This window comes from Microcebus murinus, chromosome 10 (genome assembly GCF_040939455.1).
Source record: "Microcebus murinus isolate Inina chromosome 10, M.murinus_Inina_mat1.0, whole genome shotgun sequence".
Lineage (NCBI taxonomy): Eukaryota > Metazoa > Chordata > Mammalia > Primates > Cheirogaleidae > Microcebus > Microcebus murinus.
In genome coordinates this window covers 76,071,967-76,095,086 of record NC_134113.1, presented here as the reverse complement: position 1 = coordinate 76,095,086, position 23,120 = coordinate 76,071,967, and the positions used below count along the sequence as shown (strand labels likewise).

General features: G+C 33.9%; 1 protein-coding gene across 7 annotated transcripts in view; it reads left to right on the top strand.

The window, feature by feature from the left end:
• Window positions 1–23,120, top strand: part of CCDC91 (coiled-coil domain containing 91) — a 307,926-nt gene that overhangs the window by 97,305 nt on the left and 187,501 nt on the right. For 5 of the 7 annotated variants that reach the window (XM_020283061.2, XM_020283065.2, XM_020283062.2 and 2 more), the window contains 4 exons: window positions 987–1,076; window positions 2,354–2,487; window positions 3,458–3,661; window positions 4,379–4,483. In XM_020283061.2, coding sequence (XP_020138650.1) covers window positions 987–1,076; window positions 2,354–2,487; window positions 3,458–3,661; window positions 4,379–4,483 — 533 coding nt within the window. The remainder of the gene's footprint in view (window positions 1–986; window positions 1,077–2,353; window positions 2,488–3,457; window positions 3,662–4,378; window positions 4,484–23,120) is intronic. The other 2 variants (XM_076007534.1, XM_076007535.1) reach the window with 1 other exon arrangement.

Here is a 23,120-nt window from a genome sequence, read left to right as displayed (position 1 = left end):
GATGGTAGCTAGTATGAGGTTCAGGGTCCCTCCATTTCCCCTCCCTCCTTTCCTCCTTCAACTTCCTCCTTTCTTCCTCTTCTTTTCCTCTTTTCTTTCCATTGTCCCTCTCTCCCACCTTTCCTGTATTCTACCCACTCTCCCTCCTTCTTTCCCTAATATGATACACTTGAATATTTAAGGTTATAGGATGAGAATTTAACTTGGGGAACAACATGACATCTTGTCTTAAGTTATAGCTATAAGTATGAATGACATAAAGATATGTTAAAGTATTTAGGTGGTAACCCAGAATGATACTATTAATAGTTTCTTGAATCCAGAATCATAGCCACATACATGCCCTTAAATCGACATACTTGTCCAATAAACTTTAGTAATAATGTTTAAAATAATAAAATATCAACACTGCTCTGAATGCTTTACATATTTTAGACAATTTAAACCTCATCAGCAACTCCATACCCATTTTATAGATGAGGAAATTGAGGAACAGGGAAGTTAAGCAATTTGCCCATTGTCCTATACTTTGTATGGCAATATGGTTCTAGAGTCTGTGTTCCTAAACATAAGACAGTATTCCTTCTTGCTACACTAGGTATTGTCATACCTTTAAAAATTCATTTGTAATATTTTTGTGATAATTATAACTCAGAATTAGAAGTTAGGATATTTTGATGTTTTAGACAATTCTCTTAGAACACAGAATAATAAAGATTAAAAAAAATTCTGGAAAAGACATACCAAATACAAACATGAATTAAAGTTCCAGTCCTCCTGCATTTGAATTAAAAAAGTGGAAATGCCCATGGGCGAAGTTGGACTATATTAATTATACATTGTGACACATAATATCTCAAAAACACAATATTGCTTCATAATAAAAATACATAAGATAATTAAATGATCCCTTAGAGTACCAATCAGAAATTGGTATAGTTTTTAGTTTGTTAATACTTAATAGCCTTATACATATCTTTCTTCAGGGAAAAAATGCAATTTCCATTGTGAGCTGCCTTCCAGAATTTGTGGCAGAACTTCGCTGACGTTGCTACTGATGCCAATGTGGAATAAAGGTCTTTATAATTTAGAAAGTCAAAACGTATAAAGGGGTGGTAGTAAAAAATGACTCAGTTATTCTTCTTAAATTTTAAAACACATAGTACAAATTTATTTGAATTTTTAGGAAGAACATTTGAAAATAAAGTAACATAAACACAACCTGTTTATTTTGCCCTTATCCATATTTTTGTCTTATGTCATATTTGATAATTGGCTTTTCTTTCATGACCTCTGTATTGGAGCCCTAATCACAACCTAATGATAATGTGTTATAAAACTAATTGTGAAAAAAAATCCCCATTATTTTCATAGATAAATAACTCAGCAAACTTAATTTGTCTTTATTTTGGCACAAAAAATCTTTTATTTATTTATTTTTTTGAGACAGAGTCTCACTTTGTTGCCCAGGCTACAGTGAGTGCCATGGAGTCAGCCTAGCTCACAGCAACCTCAAACTCCGGGGCTCAAGCAATCCTGCTGCCTCAGGCTCCTGAGGAGCTGGGACTACAAGCATGCACCACCATGCCTGGCTGATTTTTTTTCTATATATATGTTAGTTGGCCAATTTCTTTCTATTTATAGTAGAGATGGGGTCTTGCTCTTGCTCAGGTTGGTTTCGAACTCCTGACCTTGGGCAATCTGCCTGCCCGCCTCGGCCTCCCAGAGGCCTAGGATTACAGGCATGAGCCACCGCGCCCAGCCCAAAAAATCTTTTGATTTTTACAACATAAGACCTTAATGCAGACACAGTTGGAGTAGTTGTTTCAAAGTAATTGTTCTTCTCCCTTACTCATTTTATTGTACTAAACATTTAATTGGTTGACTTGCCTACTGAGTCATTGAGTACATAACTGCATCTGCCTTGCTGCTATCTCCTCAGTATCTAATACCTATACCTGGCATTAGTAGGCACTCTAGAGCTTTCTTTTTTTAATGGAATAAATTTTTCTGAACTAAATGAATATATAACTTATAAGACTATTGAATGTTTTCTTTGAGTTGGAAATGTAGTTCTGATGGCAGCATGTTAGTATGTAAATATGCATTATAAAACCATTTTGTTTGCTGGGTCTCACATGGCAATGTCATGTGAAATTTAGAAACACTAGCTTTAGATTTCAGATAAAGGTCTTAGAGGAGCAATCATAGAATCCTGATTTTCAGCCTTAACTGCTTTTACTTCCCTCACCCTTTTCTCCTTCTTTTCCTTTATTCTTTCTTCCCTTCAACCTGTCCTCTCTCTGTTTTCTCTTTAATAATCCTATTCTTCTTGGTTGTTGTTGTTCTTTAGTATCTGGAGTCCATCTTTCACCAGCTTCTCCTGAGATTGTACTGGACCATGACCACTCCTCTCCTTCAGTCGGCTGTCTCTCTTCTGATGCCATCATTTCATCTCCAGAGGATACACATACGGACAACAACATTGTGAGTCAAACTGTTCCTAAGGTATAGATAAAGAGAAACATGTTTTTAAAGGAAGTTTGTATATGTAAAAAAATTGCCCACTGATTTTGTTAGTTGATGCTTTTCTGATTTCTTTTTGAACTTGTTTTTCTAAAAGAAATATTTCTGTAATAGATGTTATAATTTTGAGGCTAATACCTAGAATTCAAAAACAAACTCAGATAATTGTTTTGTTGCACAGTGACAAAGTATTTAAGCAGCCTCAGGTACCAATATATTATTTGAGTATCTCAAATAAGTATCTATTAAAATTGACTTAATTTGAAATCCTGAACTTCAAAAGGAGAATCATTACAAAAAAGAAAAATTGTGTCTCTTTTCAGGGAGTCTTACCATATGTTTTCAGGTATTAGACTACCTATTTTAATTTCAGGGTAAAATCCGAAAAGATAGCAGTCATAAGGTTTATTCATTAAAATACTTACTGAGATAGGCATTGTGCTAGGTGTTGGAGTTAGTCCCAGTTTCCAAAGTGCTGGACACAGTATTGAGTCACCTATTACTTTTGTTAGAAAGTGATGATCAATAGAGGTCATGGATAATTTCAAAATTTGATTAACAGTTTAAATATAAACAAATTTTAAGCCTGTGTATAAATTTAGGAACTGTATGTGTCTATACTTAATCACATATTTTCAAGTATAAGAAAAAGTGTTAAGTATTTTATGCATTGCTAGCACATTAATAAATGCTTTAGACTTTAAAGTTAAGAGGACATTTTGTTTCTTACAGTAAAGATCAGGTTGTTGTAACAATTTGAGGTCTTCTGTTGATTTACTTAAAGGGTGAAATAATTTCGGAACCTTTGCTACAAGTTAATTTCCAAATGTGGTTTCTGGTGCCCTTTGGATATTTTCATTATTGGTATAGTGTAAACTTTCCTCTCTTGTGTTTTCTTCCTCTTCTTCTTCTTTTTTTTAATGTGGTTTAGATTCAGCAATCAAGACACACTCATCTGGATATCTCACTTTTTCCATTGGGTTTAACCGATGAAAAAAGTAATGGAACAATTGCCCTTGTGGATGATTCTGAAGATCCTGGAGGCAATGTATCAAACATGCAGCTTCAGCAAAAAATTTCAAGTCTGGAGATTAAACTCAAAGTATCTGAAGAAGAAAAACAGAGAATTATGAAGGTATGTTTACATTTGCCTAAGAAATAAACGTTTGAATTGCATATCAAATTGAAATTTGATATAACCCCAGTTCTGATTAAAAACTCATCAGAGAAAGAAGATAATTGTTTTCCCTTGGCTGTAGACTTAAATCAGTCATATGAGCTTATCACTTAGAAAAGCCTTTGATAAATATATTTTACGTATGTACTTTTAAAGATATGAACAACATCATTTACTAGGTTTTTTTTTTCCTCTAAAATTTTCTTTTTGGTTTATTTTTTACTTTGAAAGCAGGTAGTATTATGTTTCTCATGAATATGTGAAATTTTATGACATTGACTTCTCCTTATGGGAAATCAGGCACCATGGGATAGTTGATAAGAGTACTTAGATATAGTCATTTTAGTAAATTATTTATGCCCTCATGTTTCTTCCCTAAAAATATATCTATAAAAAGACCTTAGATAATTTATAGAAAGTGTATATAGAGATTTATTATGTTGATTGAAATTAGTTGAGATATTCTTATAGAGTTAGTAATTTTAATGTCATATCAATGTTTGATAGTAGTCTAGAAGTTAGAGTGATGCATACAATTTCTAATATTATTAGATTTTAAAACCATACTTCCTATGAGTTCTTTCCCTGAAAAATATTTTCTATGTTTCTTGAAAAAACTAAATGTATTTTATGCTACTAAATATTATAAAATTTGTGTTTGGATGTTTCTTTTAGGATGTGGAATCATTGATGGAAAAACATAGTGTCTTAGAAAAAGACTTTCTAAAAGAAAAAGAGCAAGAGGCCATTTCTTTTCAAGATAGATACAAAGAACTTCAGGTAAGCCAAGTGAATTTAAGATGTAAAATGCAGGCTTTTTGATGAAGCATGTACTATTAATATCATTTCAAAAGTGCTCAATAAATATCTTATGAATGAAGAATCAGATACTTAAATATGTAAAACATTGACCAACATGGGTTAAATTAATGAAGACTGCCATTTGAAAAGTATGAATCTGTGTGAAATCCTGAAGATTAGTAGTTTGAGGCTCAAGCAATTTGGTAAAAAATAATCTGTGATGGATGAACTTTGAGAACTAGTCATTCTAATTTTTATTATTATAATTACGTTTGAATTACCTTGAGAATCCTATAAACCCCAAACTGAGATATTTAACCTTTTTATATAAATTGTTTGTAGTCAGTGTCTCCTCTTCTTTTCCTTCCTAAATTTTCTTCCCATTTATTCTGCAGCCTTCCCCATCCTAGTAAGTGGTAGCTCCATCTTTCTAATTGTTAAGGCTGAAACCCACTCATACTCCTTTTTTGTACTTAATCCATGTCTGTTTTTTTCACAAGACTTGTTGGCTCTACCTTTAGAATATCCGGGTTTTGACCACTTATCATCATGGTCACTGCTCTCAACCTGTTATTCTATGCCATCATTATTTCTACCTTGGAATATTAAAGCACCTTCTAACTAATCTTTTTGTTTTTACCATTACCTACTTATAGATCATTCTTCACATTCATTGCAGCCACTGTGATCTGATTAAAACTTAATGTTGATCATGTCGCTCCTCTGCTCTAAAACCTTCAGTGGCTTCTTATCTAACTCATTCTAAAAGCCAAGTCCTTAAAATGGTTTTCAAGGCCACACATTCTCTTACATCTCTTCTGTCTTTTCCCTGACTCTTTCTCCTCAATCATTTTGCTTTCTCTCAATGTCTATGACACTCTTCTCAGATACCTGCATGGTTTTTCTTTTTTACATCCTTCAGGTCTTTGTTCAGGTGTCACCTTACCAGATAGGCCTTTCCAGGCAATGCTGACATCTCTCCACCGACCTTACCATATTCTGCTTTATTTTTCTCCATAGCACCTTTTACATCCTACAAACTATGTAGTTATTTATTTGCTTGCGTCATTGTAATCATCTCCTAAGTGATCTTCTTACTTCCACCCTTGCTCCTCTCCCTACTAAGTTTTTAATTCTGCAGGTAGAGTCGGGTTTTCAAAATGTAAATCAGATCAGATCTCAATCTCAATTCCCACTTTCTTTCCAGTGTAAATTTTCTAGCTTCTCCAGTTCACCACCAGGTATTTATTTACACCAAACTTTATTGGAGGCATATGTCTGTAATTCACTCTTACTCTTTCTACCTGGAATGCCGTTCCTTCATATATACTCATGGCTGTGTTTTTAAAAAAATACAAAACTTGGAAATAAGGGGAAAGGTGGGCAGTGTGTCTTTTCAATGTCCTAGGGGTACATTGTTTAATAGGCCCACCCCAGGACTATTTAGGAGAATGCATTTTATTTGACTCACTGTTTACTATTGACTAAAAGTGTCAGATATAGTGAAGTTACATGTTAATTTATAGGTTTTTTTCTCCTGGAAGAGATAGAAATAATTACTGTCTATTAGAAAAGATAACTTCAAAGAATATAGTTTATTGCCATGTAGGACATTAATAAATTTTGTGTCTAATCTAGCCCTCTTTCTAAGTTTAACACTCTACATTAAATTTTTTGTGTAGATATTAGCTCTTCAAATGCTCTTTGAACCAGTCTTAATATCTGATTCATTTAGTCTTAACATAAATGATTCATATATTAATAAGTGTGTAGAGTAAATCTTTGATATGTACAGTCAGTTTAAATTTATGTGAGTCATATATTAACATTTTGAAAATTATACTTTTATCAAGCCTACTGAATCCAAGCTTCCTTCTGATACCTGCTCAAATGCTACCTTCTTGTGAAGGCTTTCCTTGACCATGCCATGTAAAATAAGATCCTGTGTACTTACTCAGCATTCCCTAGCCCTTTTGCTTTTTTTTTTCTTTCCCATAGCACTTATCCTCGCCTGTTATTTTATTTTGATTTGTTTGTTTTCTGTCTTCTCCTTACTAGAATGTAAGTTCCATGAAATTAGGAACTTTGCTCCCCATCGCCTAGAGCAGTACCTGGCATGTAGTGTTAGATGAATGACTAAGTGAATGAATGAACTAATATCATGCACCCAGCTCTCCAAAGGCTAATTACATTTTGTATAGCCATACTTGGAATTGTGGTGCTTATTAAAAGGCACCGTATTGAATACTGAGAGACCTTTGCATTTTTGTCTGTTTCTACTGAGTGACTTATTCTCTTTAGTGAGCCATATATCTTTGCAAATTCAATTTTTCCGCCTATAAATGGGAGCAGTAACATACCTGAGAAATGATCTAAGACCCAGATGTAACAGTGCTTTCATTTTTCACAGTAAAGACCAATATAGATGCCAAGTGACATTATCATTGTTGTCTTACTGCTTTATAATTAATAGTGAAAATCTAAGAGGATGACTTGAGTCTTTAAAACTAATACTCAATTCACAAAGTTCGTCCTTTTATTGGAAACTGTACCTCCAAAGAAAACTTTTTTCAGATGACGTTACTTCAATACCAATAGGTGTCTCTCCTTTTTATGGCGTTTGGATAAAAGAGTAAACTAACTTATGGAGTATTTTATCACCTTGGCTAAATAAATTATAGAAAAATTTACTAAGAGGTCTCATAGCCAAATTGAACTAAAAGCAGGCATACTCTTTAGCATATGAGTTACTGCACCATCTCTGAGGGAAGCATTTCTTTCCTCTGTCCCCTCAATTCTGTTGATGAGCCAATTCTTGGTTTATTATTTTATTATATTTTTTCAGTTCTAAAGTTTCCGTTTGGTTCTTGTTCCTATCTTATGTTTCTCTGCGGAAACTCTATATTCTGTTCGTTTCAAGGATGTTCATAATTGCTTGTGAAGCGTTTTTATCATGGTTGCTTTAAAATCCATGCCAGACGGCGGGGCGAGGTGGCTCACGCCTGTAATCCTAGCACTCTGGGAGGCCGAGGCGGGCGGATTGCTCAAGGTCAGGAGTTCAAAACCAGCCTGAGTGAGACCCCGTCTCTACCATAAAAATAGAAAGAAATTAATTGGCCAACTAATATGTATATATATAAAAATCAGCTGGGCATGGTGGCTCGTGCCTGTAGTCCCAGCTACTCGGGAGGCTGAGGCAGGAGGATCACTTGAGCCCAGGAGTTTGAGGTTGCTGTGAGCTAGGCTGATGCCACGGCACTCACTCTAGCCTAGGCAAAAAAGCGAGACTCTGTCTCAAAAAAAAAAAAAAAAAAAAAAAAATCCATGCCAGACAATTCTAACATTAGTGTCATCTCAGTGTTGCTGTCTGTTGATGGTATTTTCTTATTCAAGTTGAGATTTTCCTGATTCTCTTGGTATGATGAGTGATTTTTAATTATATCCTGCATGGTTTGGCTAGTGTTTAAGTCTTGTGTTTTAGCAGGCCTCCTCTGATACTTTAGAAGTTGGAGAAAGACGGATAACACTTTGTTAACATCAGGTGGAGGCAAAATTACAAGTTCTCCACTCAGCCCCCTTTGGGCAGGAGGGGATACCTCCTTACTCCTGGGAGAAGGTGGGATTTTAGGGCTCCTGTGGGCTTTGGCTGACAGGACCCTACAGGAAGGAAGGGAGGCACCTTATTACTGTTCACGGGTGTCCTTACACTATGTGAGCAGGGGAGGCTTTGTTAACTTTGGATGGTTATAAGAGGAATAAGGAAAAAGGTGAGTAGCGTGTCTTTTCAATGTCCTGTGGGGAAATTGTTAAATAGGGCTACCCCAGGACCATTTAGGAGAATGTACTTTGTTTGACTTACTATACTGTTGATTAAAAATTTCAGAGGTTGGGCTGTATTTTTATCCATGATATTTTGCTGGTGTAGGGCACTTAAAGTCTAAAAGCTTTTTGTCTTGCTAGGTTGTCCCTTTCATGGTCCTTTGGCTAGAAGAGGGGTGGCTTGTCTTGGAGCTTTTTTGTGCCCCTTGGTATTTTCTGGTTGCTGGCCATTTGAGTACCCAGTTTGGGGTATATGAGGCTAAAAGAAAGCTCATAGAACGCACCACTGTGTCCATCTTTGAGTTCCCAGGTCCCTGGTTGGTTTGTCTTCTCTCTGCCTTCCAGAATCTTCTGATATTCGTTTTAATATAGTGTGCAAGCTTTTTAGCTGTATTTGTTGAGAGAAATAGGGAGAAATGTATCTTTAATCTGGCAGTGGAATAGAAAGCAACATTTTAAATTTTAGTTATTCTTTGTGGTAGCTACATTAGGAAATTGATTTCAAGGTTAAAATACATATTAATTTAAAGCAGATAATTTTCAGTTAATTTTTTCTTCTAGGGAAACAGTTTAATCAGTTCCCATAGTGTCATTGTAGAAAGGGGAAGGGTGAATAAAATATCGATAACTCAAAATGGGAGATAATCTGTAAGTCTCTTGTGTTTGTTTTTTAGTTTTTTTGTGCATACCTATATGTATGTATTCTGGAAATGTATTTTCAACAAAAATATTTAAATTGTGTTATGTTGGGAAAATATGATTGAGGAATTAATGAGATGTGGTTCATAAGACCATTATTTTATTGCATAACCCAATATTGCTATATTAAAGACAGAAACAGGAGTTTGCAGGGTTTTGTCCTGAAGGAATGTGTGGACTCAGTGGTTCACTTATTAGAGGCTACTATCATGGGAGAGCTCTCAAATCTCCTGTAGGGATATTTTCCAGGAAGGTTTCCTGGTATCTCAAAATCTGTGAGCTTCCCTGTGTCTTGAAAGACAAGACAAGGCAAATACGGCCCACAGGATGGGAGCCGGAGACAATGAGTGCACTTTGCCCAGAGATGTGCCCCAGTGGTTATAAACAACCTGTTTATAAGAGATAGGCTTCCTGCTCTCTCCTGTCTGTCTACCTTTAAGTCCACCATAACTAATCAAAGAAATATAGAGTCACTATACCTCTTTTGTTATACCTTTGTTAATTGACAATTACCTCTTAGAACTTAGAAGTTAGCCCCTGAAAGACTTTGTACCTGTTTGTTCACCTAGATAGATTAGAAGCCCCTTGAGAGGACTTTTGACCCTAACCCACTACCTGTATCCCCTAGCAACTGCATTCCCTGATATGCAGATATGTTACCCTGACAACTGGTAATTGATAACTGTGATTATAAAAACCTGTATGAATCTAACCATATTGCTGGCAGTTATGGAGATATACCAGTCTCCTAAGTACCCCCACTGTGTTATGTGTGATCTCTCTCTATATATAAAACTATAAACTATACCTTAGTCTCTGTGTATTCTTTTTTTTCTCTCTGTTGCCCATCAATTTCCTTACCCTCTGTGGCGACCCCTATCTTAGGGACTTGTCTCTGTGGGGAGAAGCAGCTGAACTCCTCGCAGGCCTGTCTCAACTACTCCCCCACAGTGTTATAAAAATCTGATTCAGCAATAATTTAGGAAATCTTTACTATTTGATCTCCTTTACTGTAATCCAGATCTTTCTGGGTGATATGGCCTTTTTTCAAACTAGTGCAAACTTGGTTCTACCTAATAATGTCTTAGGAATAGGAGACATGATTCAATTTGTGAGTGTCAAATGAGGCCACTCTATGGTAAATACATATAGGATAAAATATTAGCAAAGCAAAGTTTTAAAATAGTGAATATACTTTAAATTTCTTGTTTGAATTTGTTGTTTGCCAGTCATCCTTCCTATAATTGAAAGCCATATATTTATCACATATTTTCTGGAGAATATGGTGATTTTTAAATATTAAAGTATCTAGCATATAGGTCTTCTTTATAGCCATGGAGCTTAATGAAATAGAAGAAGTTTTCTTTCTGTTATTTATGATGATAGAAATAATGTGTTGGTACATACATCTGTGTGGTATCTTAAAGCAAAACATTTAGGAAGACTAAATTAGCTGGGAAACCCTTTTCCTTAAGAAATAGTGGTATGCATATGCATTTATAAAATTAATATTTTATTCTCGAAAATGTGGACAATATAGAAAAAGGAAAACAAAATTTATAACTATTCCTCCCCATCAAGATTCCAAGTATTTTCACCTGATTTCAGAATATTGGGTTTTGAATCTTCAGTTTTGAAAAGAAATCTACTTAGGCCCCTCTGCTCAGGCCGATGTTGGAAGTACCTTTGTCAAGATTTTGGTCTGACCAAAGAAAGAATAATTAATAAATGGCATGTTTGTAAAACCTTTCAACAAACTTTTTTTTTTTAAAACAACATTACCTATTACAGAGAATTCTAACAGTGTTATTTTATGCGATATGGTCTGATTACCAGGATAGGTGGAGAGGCATGAATGTGCCATAACAGAAGGAAATAACGAATACTGTGACCTCCACAGTACAATGGGGGTGTGTGCTGCATCCCCTTTTCCTGTTCCGTCCAGGGCGTGTAGCCTAACTAGAGGAAGAAAGTGAGTCATGCTGCAGTCGTCAGAAATAGCTGTTCAAGTACTTTCAGGAAACTTGAAAAGAGAACTCTTCATCTTAGTACAACTTAGATTCCAATCCCTTTTGTCTTTTTTGCTCTAACTCCCAGAGCAACTGGGTCAGCAGCTGTGAGGAGCACTCAGGAAACTTACTTGGCGGTTTATCAGCTAGCACATGTCATAAAGCTACCACATTTTTAAAAAATTAATTAACAGACACAGCTGGTTATAAAGTTATCATCTCTGATAGTTGTCAGTATTGGTAGCTATGGTTAGCTTTGGGAATTTTTTTGTGTAACGTTTTTAAATACTGGGGCCTATTCTTTCAAAATCTGTTTGCTATGGAAATGCCTCCTGGTTACAACAGCTTGATTATTCTGCTTGAGAATTTAATTAAAAAAATACCATTTTGTGAAAATAAAGTGTTTCAGAGGCTCTTCAGTATATCTAATAAATGGATTTATATAGTTTCAGACTGCTACCTAAGTTCTGTATTGATTTCACAGATTGTATTACTTAAGTATTAATAAATACTGTTTTCAGTTTTTTCATGCAGTATTTATTGTAAAATGAGGACTAGTCAGGTATTGGACATTGGGGCCCTTGGGCAGAGGCTACTATGGTAAATGTGCTTTATGGCCTTTGGTTAAGAGTAGATTAGATCAGTGGCTTGATAACCTGGGATGTTTAGCTTGATGACCTGGTATGTGGGGAATTAACCAGTTCTGCGTAGATAACCAAAATGTATTTTGCAGTTTGGTGGAGAATGCTGGAGGAGATACACATTAAGCATAACTTGGAGACATCTTGTTTTTTCACATATTTTTTTCGCATGATTAACAATACTATGAAGAGGAGGAAAAAAATAAAAGAGTAAGGATTTTATGTTTTTTGTTGGTCTTTTGGTGCTATATTTTAGATTGAATTATTGGAGAATGAATAAATTTCACTTGTTAGGAAACCTATTCCTCTTCATAGCCTTATAAAGTGAGGAGTCATTAGGAGAGGAGAATCATTGTGAGGGATACATCTAAGCATTTTCTTTCTTATTCCAAAGATAATTGAATGATTGGATTACCAGATCCACAGGTTAGATACTAAAATTTAGAAGACTTCTTTGTCAAACTCTATTAGAACAATAAGCATTTACATTGATCGATTTAAAACATAATGGCTATATAGTCTAGAAAATTTATTTAAAAGAAACTGATAGAATTATCTATATAAAAAGAGCAGCATTTTGAGGGTGTTTTACTTAATGTGTCAGTTGTACATTCTTAAAAAGAAGACTTTCAGTTCAAAGTAATAAATTTTACAGTATTGCTTTATGTAGTATTTTCACTAATTTCATTTCATTCATTTTGCTTCCCTGATTTGACTCCCTTTAAATTTTAAAACCGTAGTCTTCAATCTTGGCTCATATTAGAATTTCTAGGAAAGTTTCAAAAAGTACTCAACCACTGGCTCATACCAGTTTAATAATGCATTCAGTGATTCAAACATCAAAAGGTGCATATAGTAAATAAAAGTTTAAAATTAAAAGTATATTACTTATTCTGTGCTCCATCCGCATAGTTCTGTTCCTCTCAACAGATAACCAGATCTATTTTTTAAAAAATTCTTCAACAATCTTTTATAAGGCACACAAAAGCCAACTACATATATTAAAATATATATGTATATATGCATATTTATATATGTATGTGTATATATCCCCTCCCTTTCATATATAGATAGTAGAGCACTGAATACACTTTACACTTATTTACTTATTTACTTACATAAGAATATTTCGTGGAGGCCTTTCTATGGTGCTTCATAAAGTGATTTCTTATTCTTTTTTTCTTCCATGAGTATCTGAAATATATCACTCCATTTTCTTCTATCATAAAGTGTTGCTGTTAAAGTTTAATATCAATCTTTTCCAATTTTTCATTATGTCCTAGTTTTGGTCATTCTGGGTTGATTCCTCTAGGTTTATAATATATCCTTTTAATACATATACTTTCAGTTTTTTTCGTTAAAATTTCAAGATGTTTTTATTTAATTACACATTTAGTATTTGTTTTATCTCTTAGCATGCTTTTTTCCTTTTGGTGACTCCTATTTTTTACATGTTGGATAGTTTTCTCCTGAATTCTTTTCATCTCTTTATTCATTTCTTTTTGATCTAAAATGTGTTTTCCCTTTTATTCTCTTTCTCTTAAATTTATTTTCAGTTTAGCTTATTTGGTTTTGTCTTCTTTTTTAGTTTAATCATCAGTTCTGAAGTGTTATACTCTGTTATAAGTTGTTTTCTAAAATCTCTCATGATTTCTTTTTCTAATTCTAATTTATGTTGTTCTTTAGTCTTTATTATTTTCCTAATATCTTTTATCTCACATTGAAAGAAGAAAGTTGAGTTTTTAATTTCTTTTTTATATATATGTATTTCTGCTTTGTTTTCATTTTCTATAGGTCTGTCATTCTGTTCTTTTTTTTTTTTTTTTTCCATACAGTAGCATTGTGTGGGATTTGAGTAATACTTTTCTGTTGTTTTTACATGAAATTAATTCTCTTAAACTTTTTAAATGGAGAAGAGATTTAGGATAGTTTTTTCCCTCATGATTTTAAACTCTCTCTTTTTGGCAGATTAAAAAGTATAGTGGCAACATTTTTAGAATTTTCTAACTCACTTCCTTTCCACTTTCGTCTTGACCCTCTTTTCCCCCTCTATTGTCTTCAGCTTGGTCAGTTTGGATTCTGTTCCCAGAAATTTCTTCTCAGTGTGGTGGTTTTATCTTGATAGCATTTAAAGTTTATTTGGTCCAGTGTATTCAGGGCTATTGAAACCTTATTGAGAACCACTTGTACTTATTAGAAATTGGAGTGCACAGGCCTCTCTCAGTTTCAGGTGCTGTCTTCAGATTGGCATGGTGACTTTTCCAACAAGTATCTGTTTGCAGTTTTGGAGTTCTCATATCTGTCTGATGTCCTATTGCTTTTATCTTTTCTCCTGCAGATTCTGATGCCATACAGGTCTTGGGACTATTGGTGGTTTGTCTTCACATGCTCATATTTAGCAATCACAAAAGATACTGTGACATCTGTTTTTGTGATAGATATTGAATATGAGTTTTGGGTTCTACTTTTTTTTTTAGGTCTTCTCTGTGTTTTTGTGAGGGGATTTTGAGAGATCTAAAAACTGTATTATCACTGCCACTATATTCTTAGTATCTTCTAATAAATTGCTATCAAAGGGAATTATTTGTGATGATAAGGGTTAAACATGTCCTTTCTCTAAGGATACCTACCTCTTTATGGAATTAGTGGTAGATTGCTGGGACTTGGAGGTCTCCATATTATCCTAATAATATTTGAGGGAAAAGACTATGTTTTAATCATTTTTGTATGCTATTTAATCATTTTGTATGCATATTTGTATGCTATTTGTTGGTGTCTGTGAGAATTGTTGAAAAAGAAAGTATTTGGAGAATAAAACTACTTGGAAAAGTCTTTTATTTTTTGTTTGCACATTAAGTTTTTTAGAAAATCAAACACATCATTACATTTACCTGAGAATAAATAGATTTAATTTATCTATTTTAATTAGAAGATGATACACTAGTTTTTTCATGTGGGGGGAGGGCAGTGTTTACAAGCATAGCTATAGGATTCCTACTCATTTGATTATATGTGCTGAAACATGTAACTTTTACCTTTTTATTGGTATCTACAGATACTGATTACCAACACCATAATTGATGTTCCTATAATAATGAGGACTTTAAGGCAATTCCTTTCCCACCAAAATTTTAACTGTTAAACTTTTTAGTTTTATACTGTTTCTCCTCATTCACCATTTTTATTGCCTAATTAGTAGTTAGTAACTTTTTTTTAATGAGGACCATTTTAAGAAAATAAATATTTAATTTTTTAAATGAAAATAGCTTTAACTTTTTTCTTTCTTAAAAAAACTAGGCTATTGGACACAGTTCAAACAATAAAAAAGTATAAAAAATATCAGTTTTATCATCCCAAATAGGTAGTTTTTAAAAGAAATAACAGTAATTTCTTTAGTACTTTTTTGACTATGGGGCAAAAGATATACCTTAAAAGTTCATTATTTGTTATTGAATAACAGCAGTAATAAGAAAATCAATTGACCTTTAAATCTCAAAAATGCCAAGAATTGGGGGCATTTTTGAGAACTAACAATGTAAGTACAGTGTTTTGAAATTTTGTGCTGGCTTTTCCTTTGATGACATCATGTCATTTTCTTATTCCTGTTTTATGTTTTTTATTTTCTCTCTCTTTTTTTTTCTTTTGTTCTAGAATATTAAGGAGATACAAATATTTTTGTTACATAGATCATTTTTATAATGCTTGGGTCACAGCTATATGTCCTGTTTTAATTATTCAGAAAATCAATTTGTCATTTTATTTCTTAAAATTTTGGGGGACAGCTTTGAAGTCATTGGGAGAATATCATTTTCAAAACTTACATTGACAATTACTCTGGGCTACTTATAATACCTAGTGCAATGTAAATGCTACGTAAATTGTTTATTGTTTAGGGAATAATGACAAGGAAAAAATCTGTGCATATTCAGTACAGATGCAATTTTCTTTTCAGATACTTTTCAATCCATGATTGGTTGAACACATGGATACAGAAGGCTGACTATATTTACTTGGTCTTATAGTTTTTATTCCTTTTTAGTTGTGAGTGATTCAAGGCTGGATGCTAAAATTTCATAGCTATATTTTCTTGAAAAGTTAGACAGTACATGACCTCTTGTGATCTATGTTAAGCAAAGGATTATACGTATGCATTTCAGAAGTGCTATAGAATTGTAATCGTGGTAATTATTCTGTTACGTTGTTTGATCTTTTGTCTTATAAAATTCAAGCAACTTTTAAAATTATATTTTCAGGGACATATAGTTTGGTAAAATATGGTTTTAATGTTTATTTACAATCATTTCATATGCTGTTTGGTTGTTTTATATTTATCACTTTAGAGGGATGTGTTTTATCTTCTTTACTAGATTGTAAATCACCCAAAGAGCATTCTCACAGTGCATGCAGATATTTTTTTGTATTCAGTAAATGCTTTTGAGAAGTGCTTAATGTTAGATCTTTTTTTAACTGTGCATAATGACATTGCCACAAAATCGGAAAACTTGGTCTTACAATGTGGCTAAGCCTCCTTCTCATCCAGTGGTAAGGCAAACCTGTTATTTTTGAATGCTCTAGTTTACAATCTTAAGGGATATATTTACTGTATTTCCCTACTTATCTGAGGTCAGACTTTGACCTCAGTCATTCTAGAACAAAGCCACAGACCTCAGCAGTAAACGAAAAGACTAGTTTGAAACAAATTCTCATAAAATCCATACACTTTATTTGATAGGTAAGTCATGGAACCTTTTTGTTCTCAACCAGACCGTTGAGATAAAATAAAGGAGAAAGGATGCATTTGCAACTCTCAGTAGCCAGAAAAGAATGCTGAAGGAGAATACATATTCAAAGCTTGGAAATCTGAGAAAAACAGGCCAGGGTTAGGTGGCTTCCAGGGTCTATGCTTTCTGTATCTTCATTTGTTGGATTTTGAATTTTAGACTTACTCAGGTGTAAGTGTTTAAAGGGAAAAGAAGTGATTTAAGGGATGTTTGGTATGTGTTGATAAGAGTTGATTTGAAGAGCTGTACTCTTCCTTCCTTTTCATAGTTTACTTTTTCAGAAAGCTATGTGTGTTTATATATTCTATCTGAGGGAAGAAGAATATTGTGGTTTTGAAAGGAATAGGTATGAAATCTTCAATCTAAAACCCTTCATTATTCAAGGCCACTTCTTGAGATACCCATTTTCTGACTTTTCTGGCCAACATAGTTCTTTCTCCTTTTAACCTACTCCTGTTTTATTTTCCTTAAAACTTAGCAGAATCTTGCTTGCTTATGTAGTTATTGTTTGGCTATCTCCCTTTCCTTCCAGAAAGTAAGTTCCTATAGGGAAACATCTTTTGTCTTCTTTAAACATATTATCAGCTCCTAGAATAGTGCCTTGCACATAAAAAATATACGTTGGTTGATTGAAATGTGTGGTTTATAGAGTGCTGTGGATTCAATTGTATCTTTCCCTACCCCCAAATTCATGTGTTCAAGCTCTAACCCCTGGGACTTTTGGGAGAAAATTAGGTTTAGAGGAAGTCATTAGGGTGAGGCCCCGATAATGGGATTAGTGCCCCTTTAAAAAGAGACACCAGAAAGCGCTCTCTCTCTCTCTCCTCTTCTCCCTCCCCCCCCCCACCAAGTGGGGACCCAGTGAAAAGGTATCTGCCTTATAAGCCAAGAAGGGAGCCCTCAACAGAAACTGATCATGCTGGCAACTTAATCTTGGGCTTCTAGCCTTCAGAATTGTGAGGAAAGAACTTTTTGTTGTTTAAGCCACCCAGTCTGTGATACTAATATTTTGTTATAGCAGCCCAAATATTCTAAGACATGAAGTATAGGTGTTTTATATTTAAAGCTAGAGTGTATTTTATCATCCATTTAGCATGCCCCATTGATCCAGCTTTCTGCTGAAATTTAGTTGGATTCATTTTTTAAGTGAATAAAATATTTTTTAGATCACATTACAAAGCTACTAAAGGAATTTACAGTTTTTAGAGGAAGTTTTTGTGATGCAAGTATTATAAATGTCTATTTTCTTTAAAGCTAATATATGACTTCTATTAAATGACATCTTCTAAGAAAATATGAAATTTGCTTTTAGTTATAGATATGGAGTAGAGAATATTCTAATTATGAAAAACAGATGTAATTATGTTACCGACTCCATTTGCATCTAAAATTATACACTAGTTGCCAGGGAGTTTCACAAGTTAAAGCAATCTCTGAAATCACAGAGTGAGCAGCATAAAACCTGCAGAATCTGGAAAAAGCAGCCTTCATAGCAAACACGACCTGCTCTTTGCTGCATAGGAATTTATGAATATGGAGACAGCTCCGATCCTGCTTCTGCTTCAAGACATTACCAAAGACTTCACACATTTCAAAAATCACTGACCACTGCCCTCCTCTTTTAGTTTCATGAAACCTTTTTTATCTATCATTTTAGAGTTGTTCCCCACTTGGTTTTTGAAGTCTCTCCCATTTTGTTATAGTTTCTTGTTCTCAAATAATATGCTTCCTAGATAGTTTATTTTTAATGTCTAATTTTTTAATGTTTAATTTTCTATGTGTCTTAAGTATACCTTATTTGCCTTCCTTATTTTTTCTCTGTCATATAAATTTTCTTTTGCTCTTTTTCTTAAAACATGCGTAATTTTTCTAGCAGGATAGTCTACTAAAAATTTTACATATTATATAACAGAAATCTGTAACTTAGGAAGTGAAAGATGCCCATAATTTCACACTGTAAAGATGACAAATTTTCGACAGATGCTATTCATTTGTCCTCTAGAATGTTATACAAATTTACACTTTCACCAAGAAATAAATGAGAATGCCTCTTTTACCATAGCCTTGACTATGGGATATTGCTAGTCTTTTTAGTATTTGCCACGTAGAGAAGTAAAATATATCTCTTGATATTTTAATTTTAATTTTCTTGTTAATATGTTGTATTTTTTTCATATGGCTATTGATCATTTCTATTTCTTCCCAGCATTTCCTATATCTCTCCTTTATTAAAAAATATATATTTCTAAATTTCTGTTCATCTTATTTGAAATGATTTATAGGAACTTTTATATATTAAATTTAATAAAATTTTTCCAGGTATTATGGAGCATTTTCCTGGTTTGTTATTCTGTGTTAAAGCTATCTTTTACTACAGGGGATAAAAAAAGTAGTATATTATATATGAGTTTTGGGTTAGAATATAAAATAATCTGTCTTTCTCCTCCATATTTGGAATATACCTTTGCTATATACTAAATTTCCGTATATACTTAGATATATTCTGGATTTTATTTTCATTTCCTTTGATGTATGTCTGTGCTTACCTGTAGTAGGATGACTTACATTGTTTTAATTACTATTTATTATACTTTTAGATATTCAGTAGGGCTATGCTTCCTTTTCTTAGCTATTCTTGTCTGTTAATCTTTTTTTTTTTTTTTTTTTTTTGAGACAGAGTCTCACTTTGTTGTCCAGGCTAGAGTGAGTGCCGTGGCGTCAGCCTAGCTCACAGCAACCTCAATCTCCTGGGCTTGAGTGATCCTACTGCCTCAGCCTCCCGAGTAGCTGGGACTACAGGCATGCGCCACCATGCCCGGCTAATTTTTTCTATATATATCAGTTGGCCAATTAATTTCTTTCTATTTATAGTAGAGACGGGGTCTCGCTGTTGCTCAGGCTGGTTTTGAACTCCTGACCTTGAGCAATCCGCCCGCCTCGGCCTCCCAAGAGCTAGGATTACAGGCGTGAGCCACAGCGCCCGGCCTTTGTCTGTTAATCTTAACAGTTGAATCTAACAATTATTTAGTCAAAATGTTTTTTGTTAAACCCTGTTGGGATTTTGATAGAAATTTTGTTAAATTATTAGATTTATAGATGGAAAATTCACATTATTCCCTATGTCTAATCTTTCTACTTAATAAGGTATATTTTTCCATTCATTCTTGACTTTTAAAATATCCCTCAATTGAGTTTAATGGTTTTCTTCTTAGAGCTTCTTGACACTTATTGTTAATTTGTTTCTAAAAATTTTTTTTTTTTTTTTTTTTGAGACAGAGTCTCACTTTGTTGTCCAGGCTAGAGTGAGTGCCGTGGCGTCAGCCTAGCTCACAGCAACCTCAATCTCCTGGGCTTGAGTGATCCTACTGCCTCAGCCTCCCGAGTAGCTGGGACTACAGGCATGCGCCACCATGCCCAGCTAATTTTTTTTATATATATATCAGTTGGCCAATTAATTTCTTTCTATTTATAGTAGAGACGGGGTCTCGCTCTTGCTCAGGCTGGTTTTGAACTCCTGACCTCGAGCAATCCGCCCGCCTCGGCCTCCCAAGAGCTAGGATTACAGGCGTGAGCCACAGCGCCCGGCCTTGTTTCTAAAAATTTTAAGGGCTTTTTTCACATATAGTAATGTACTCGTTATTTAAAAATCAGATTTCCCATAGTTTTACCCTGGCTTTCAGTCTAGAAGGTTAAAAGTCCTTTAAGCACCTAAAATTCATATTAATTTTGTGCCTAAATTTGTTGTAACAGACTAGGACACATATTCTACCAGAAACTATGTCAGGAAATGAAGATACAAACATGTAAATTCATTGGGCGAATGAATAAATGAATGAATATAAACAAACAATAGGCATACGGTCTGATAAAGTTTCTGATGGAGGGTAGTATACATCGTATGGAAGATCATAAGAGGGATGGAAGTCATTAGAATTTAGACTAAAAACATGATCAGGTCTTTGCGGAATAGTCAGATGGAGAGTGGAGCTTCCTCTAGAGGGAGCTGCATTTGAAAAGTCCTGCATTGTGAAACAGCATGACCTGTGTGAGAAACTGCTAGTACTAGAATTTGAGTTTCAGTAGTTGAGGGTACCTGGTCTGGTATATTAGCGTAGGATATGAGGGGAAATATAAGGCAATTTTGTAGCTGAATCTGAAAAGGTTGATAGAGGCTGTCAAAATGTTTTTAGCAGTTGCATAATACTGAACATACCTGCATTTTGGGAAGATATTTCTTGCAGTTGGTAAGGATGAGCTGGAGGGAGATGAAATGGAGTTAAGGAGACCTCTTTAAAGCCTGATGAGTTAGTCCAAGAGAAATACGATGGAGATATTAATGAAGTGGGGTAATACAAATAAAGATGGAAAAAGAAGAGGGAGAGATATTTGAAGCATATTTAGGTAGGAATTTTAGAGGATTCAATAACTATTGGAAGTGAGAAGGAATAAGGAATTTAGAATGGCTGGGCTTTCAGATTTGTGAAATTCTTCAGGCCTTAATTTGTAAACTTGTGAAAAAAATTTTTAAATGTATGGTTCACAAAAACAATGATTGTTTCATTTACTCTATAGCAAATCAATAACAGCAAGGAGATATGAAATTGGTGGTATAGAGGATTGTCAAGAGGTAGACACGTAACCTCTACCTGAATTTAACGATTAAATCTTCTTGCTTATCTTCCTCACTCTCTCTCCAATCTTTAGCACTCTTTTCCTTAGCAATGGCTTTACCCTAGCCTAGGGAGCAATCACCTTTCACTCAGATTACTGTAGTTTTGCTTTACTGGTACCAAGTATCTATGCTGAAACCAGAATAATTCTTCAGATCTGATTATTTCATCCTCTGGCTTAAAACTTCAGGGGCTTTCTCTTTTTCTTAGCATTAAGGCCAACCTTTCAAAATGCCTTACATGGTCTCATTTTCCTTGCTTATGAAATAGGAAGAATAATGCTAATAATACTTCATCTTTGGGTTATTGTGAGAATAGTTCATGTTCTGAAGGACAATGCCTATAAGAACCATGAGGTTTGAAATGATGTCTTTCTTTTGGTATTACGTTCTCAGTATTTAGCACAGAATATATTAGTGTTAAATGTGTAACACATAGTCATTTTATGAATGAATGAATGCTATCTGAAGGCACGATAATGAAGCCTCCAAAAACTCTAAAGCAGAAGCAGAATTGTACTATTTGTTATAATGTAATAGGAGAATGAATATTCAAAGTATTGTGTGTTGCTAAGAAAAGGATCAATTGCATTTAGTTGCATCTATTGTAAGTTGGTAGCACTGAAATGTTTTGATTGTTTGAAGAAAGGTATTGGATAAATAGGAAGTAACCTAAAAGCAATTGAATATGTACAAATAGAAAAGAAAAACAATGGCAATATTGGATTAACTAAAATTAATAAGCATTTTAACATGTGATTTTTTTGTGTGTAAGAAAAAGTTGATCTATTAAGGGGTTTGAATGTACTCTTTCTGATGAAATTGTTAAGAAACAAGTTTATTCATGTGTTAGTTCATCCAACAAGTATTTAATAGATAACCTTCTATGTTCCAGGTCCTGTTTTAGAAGCTTGGGATGTATTAGTAGAAAAAGAACCACAATCACTGCTTATGGAGCTTACTTTTTAATGGATTAATGACAGTATTTAATAAACATAAAATTCAATTATTAATGTGAAATAGAAAGTGAATAAGTGATGAGAAAATTAGAGCAAGGTCAGGGGCATTGTGAGTACTGTGGTAGAGGAGGGGTGATTTATAATTTTAAATGAAGTGATCAGAGTTTCATTTAAAAGGTAACTTTTGAGCAAATAGTTGAAGATGGCAAGGGGAGATTTGGGGATAAGGAAGAGCCAATGAAAATGCTCTCAAGTAGAAGCATATTTTAAAAAACCAAACAGTATCGCTGGAGCAAATTAATGAGGGGGATGGGTGGCAGGAGATGAAGTTACCTAACAATAGAGGTAGGGCAGAGGATGTAGGCTTTAACGACTTTGATTTTTATTTAGAGAATATTGCTTTATTTTAATTAAATGCGTTTAATTTTATGTTTTAAAAAATATATGGATCCAATCAAATTATGTTTAAAGAGTATGCCACATTAACATGTACCATGCAAGTAGACTTTACATTCTGCAAGACAGGATATGTATAGTCATTTGATAACATGTATATTTTTCTTTGCAAATGAAACCTGTTCAGCAAAAGTACCACTCTGTATTCCTTTATGGTTGATGTAGGCATGCCTGAGTGTACTTTTTGCTTCCAAAATCTTTTTTTGTCAAAAATATTTTTTTGGCAATTGTATTTTTCCCTCTAGTGGATCCCTCATTTTTTTTCTATGCCATTATGTGCATGATACTGAGATTCTGCCTAGCAGTAAAACATAAGTCCATCTTTATTTTACTACAGTTGTGAGACATACATGGCTGTGGCTCAAACTTGGATTAGTTTTTAAGTAAGATTAAGTTTGTTGGCCCATTTGGGATATTTCTTATATAATACTTCTTTTGTGGATCTATAGCAGATTTAATGTTTGAAATAATTTTTAAAGTTATTTTCTAAGACAATTTCCAATTTATACTCTAAATAGAAAATTTTACAACTTTTTTTTATGTAAGCAAAGAGAGGTATAGATGAAATAGGTTTTATTTTAAG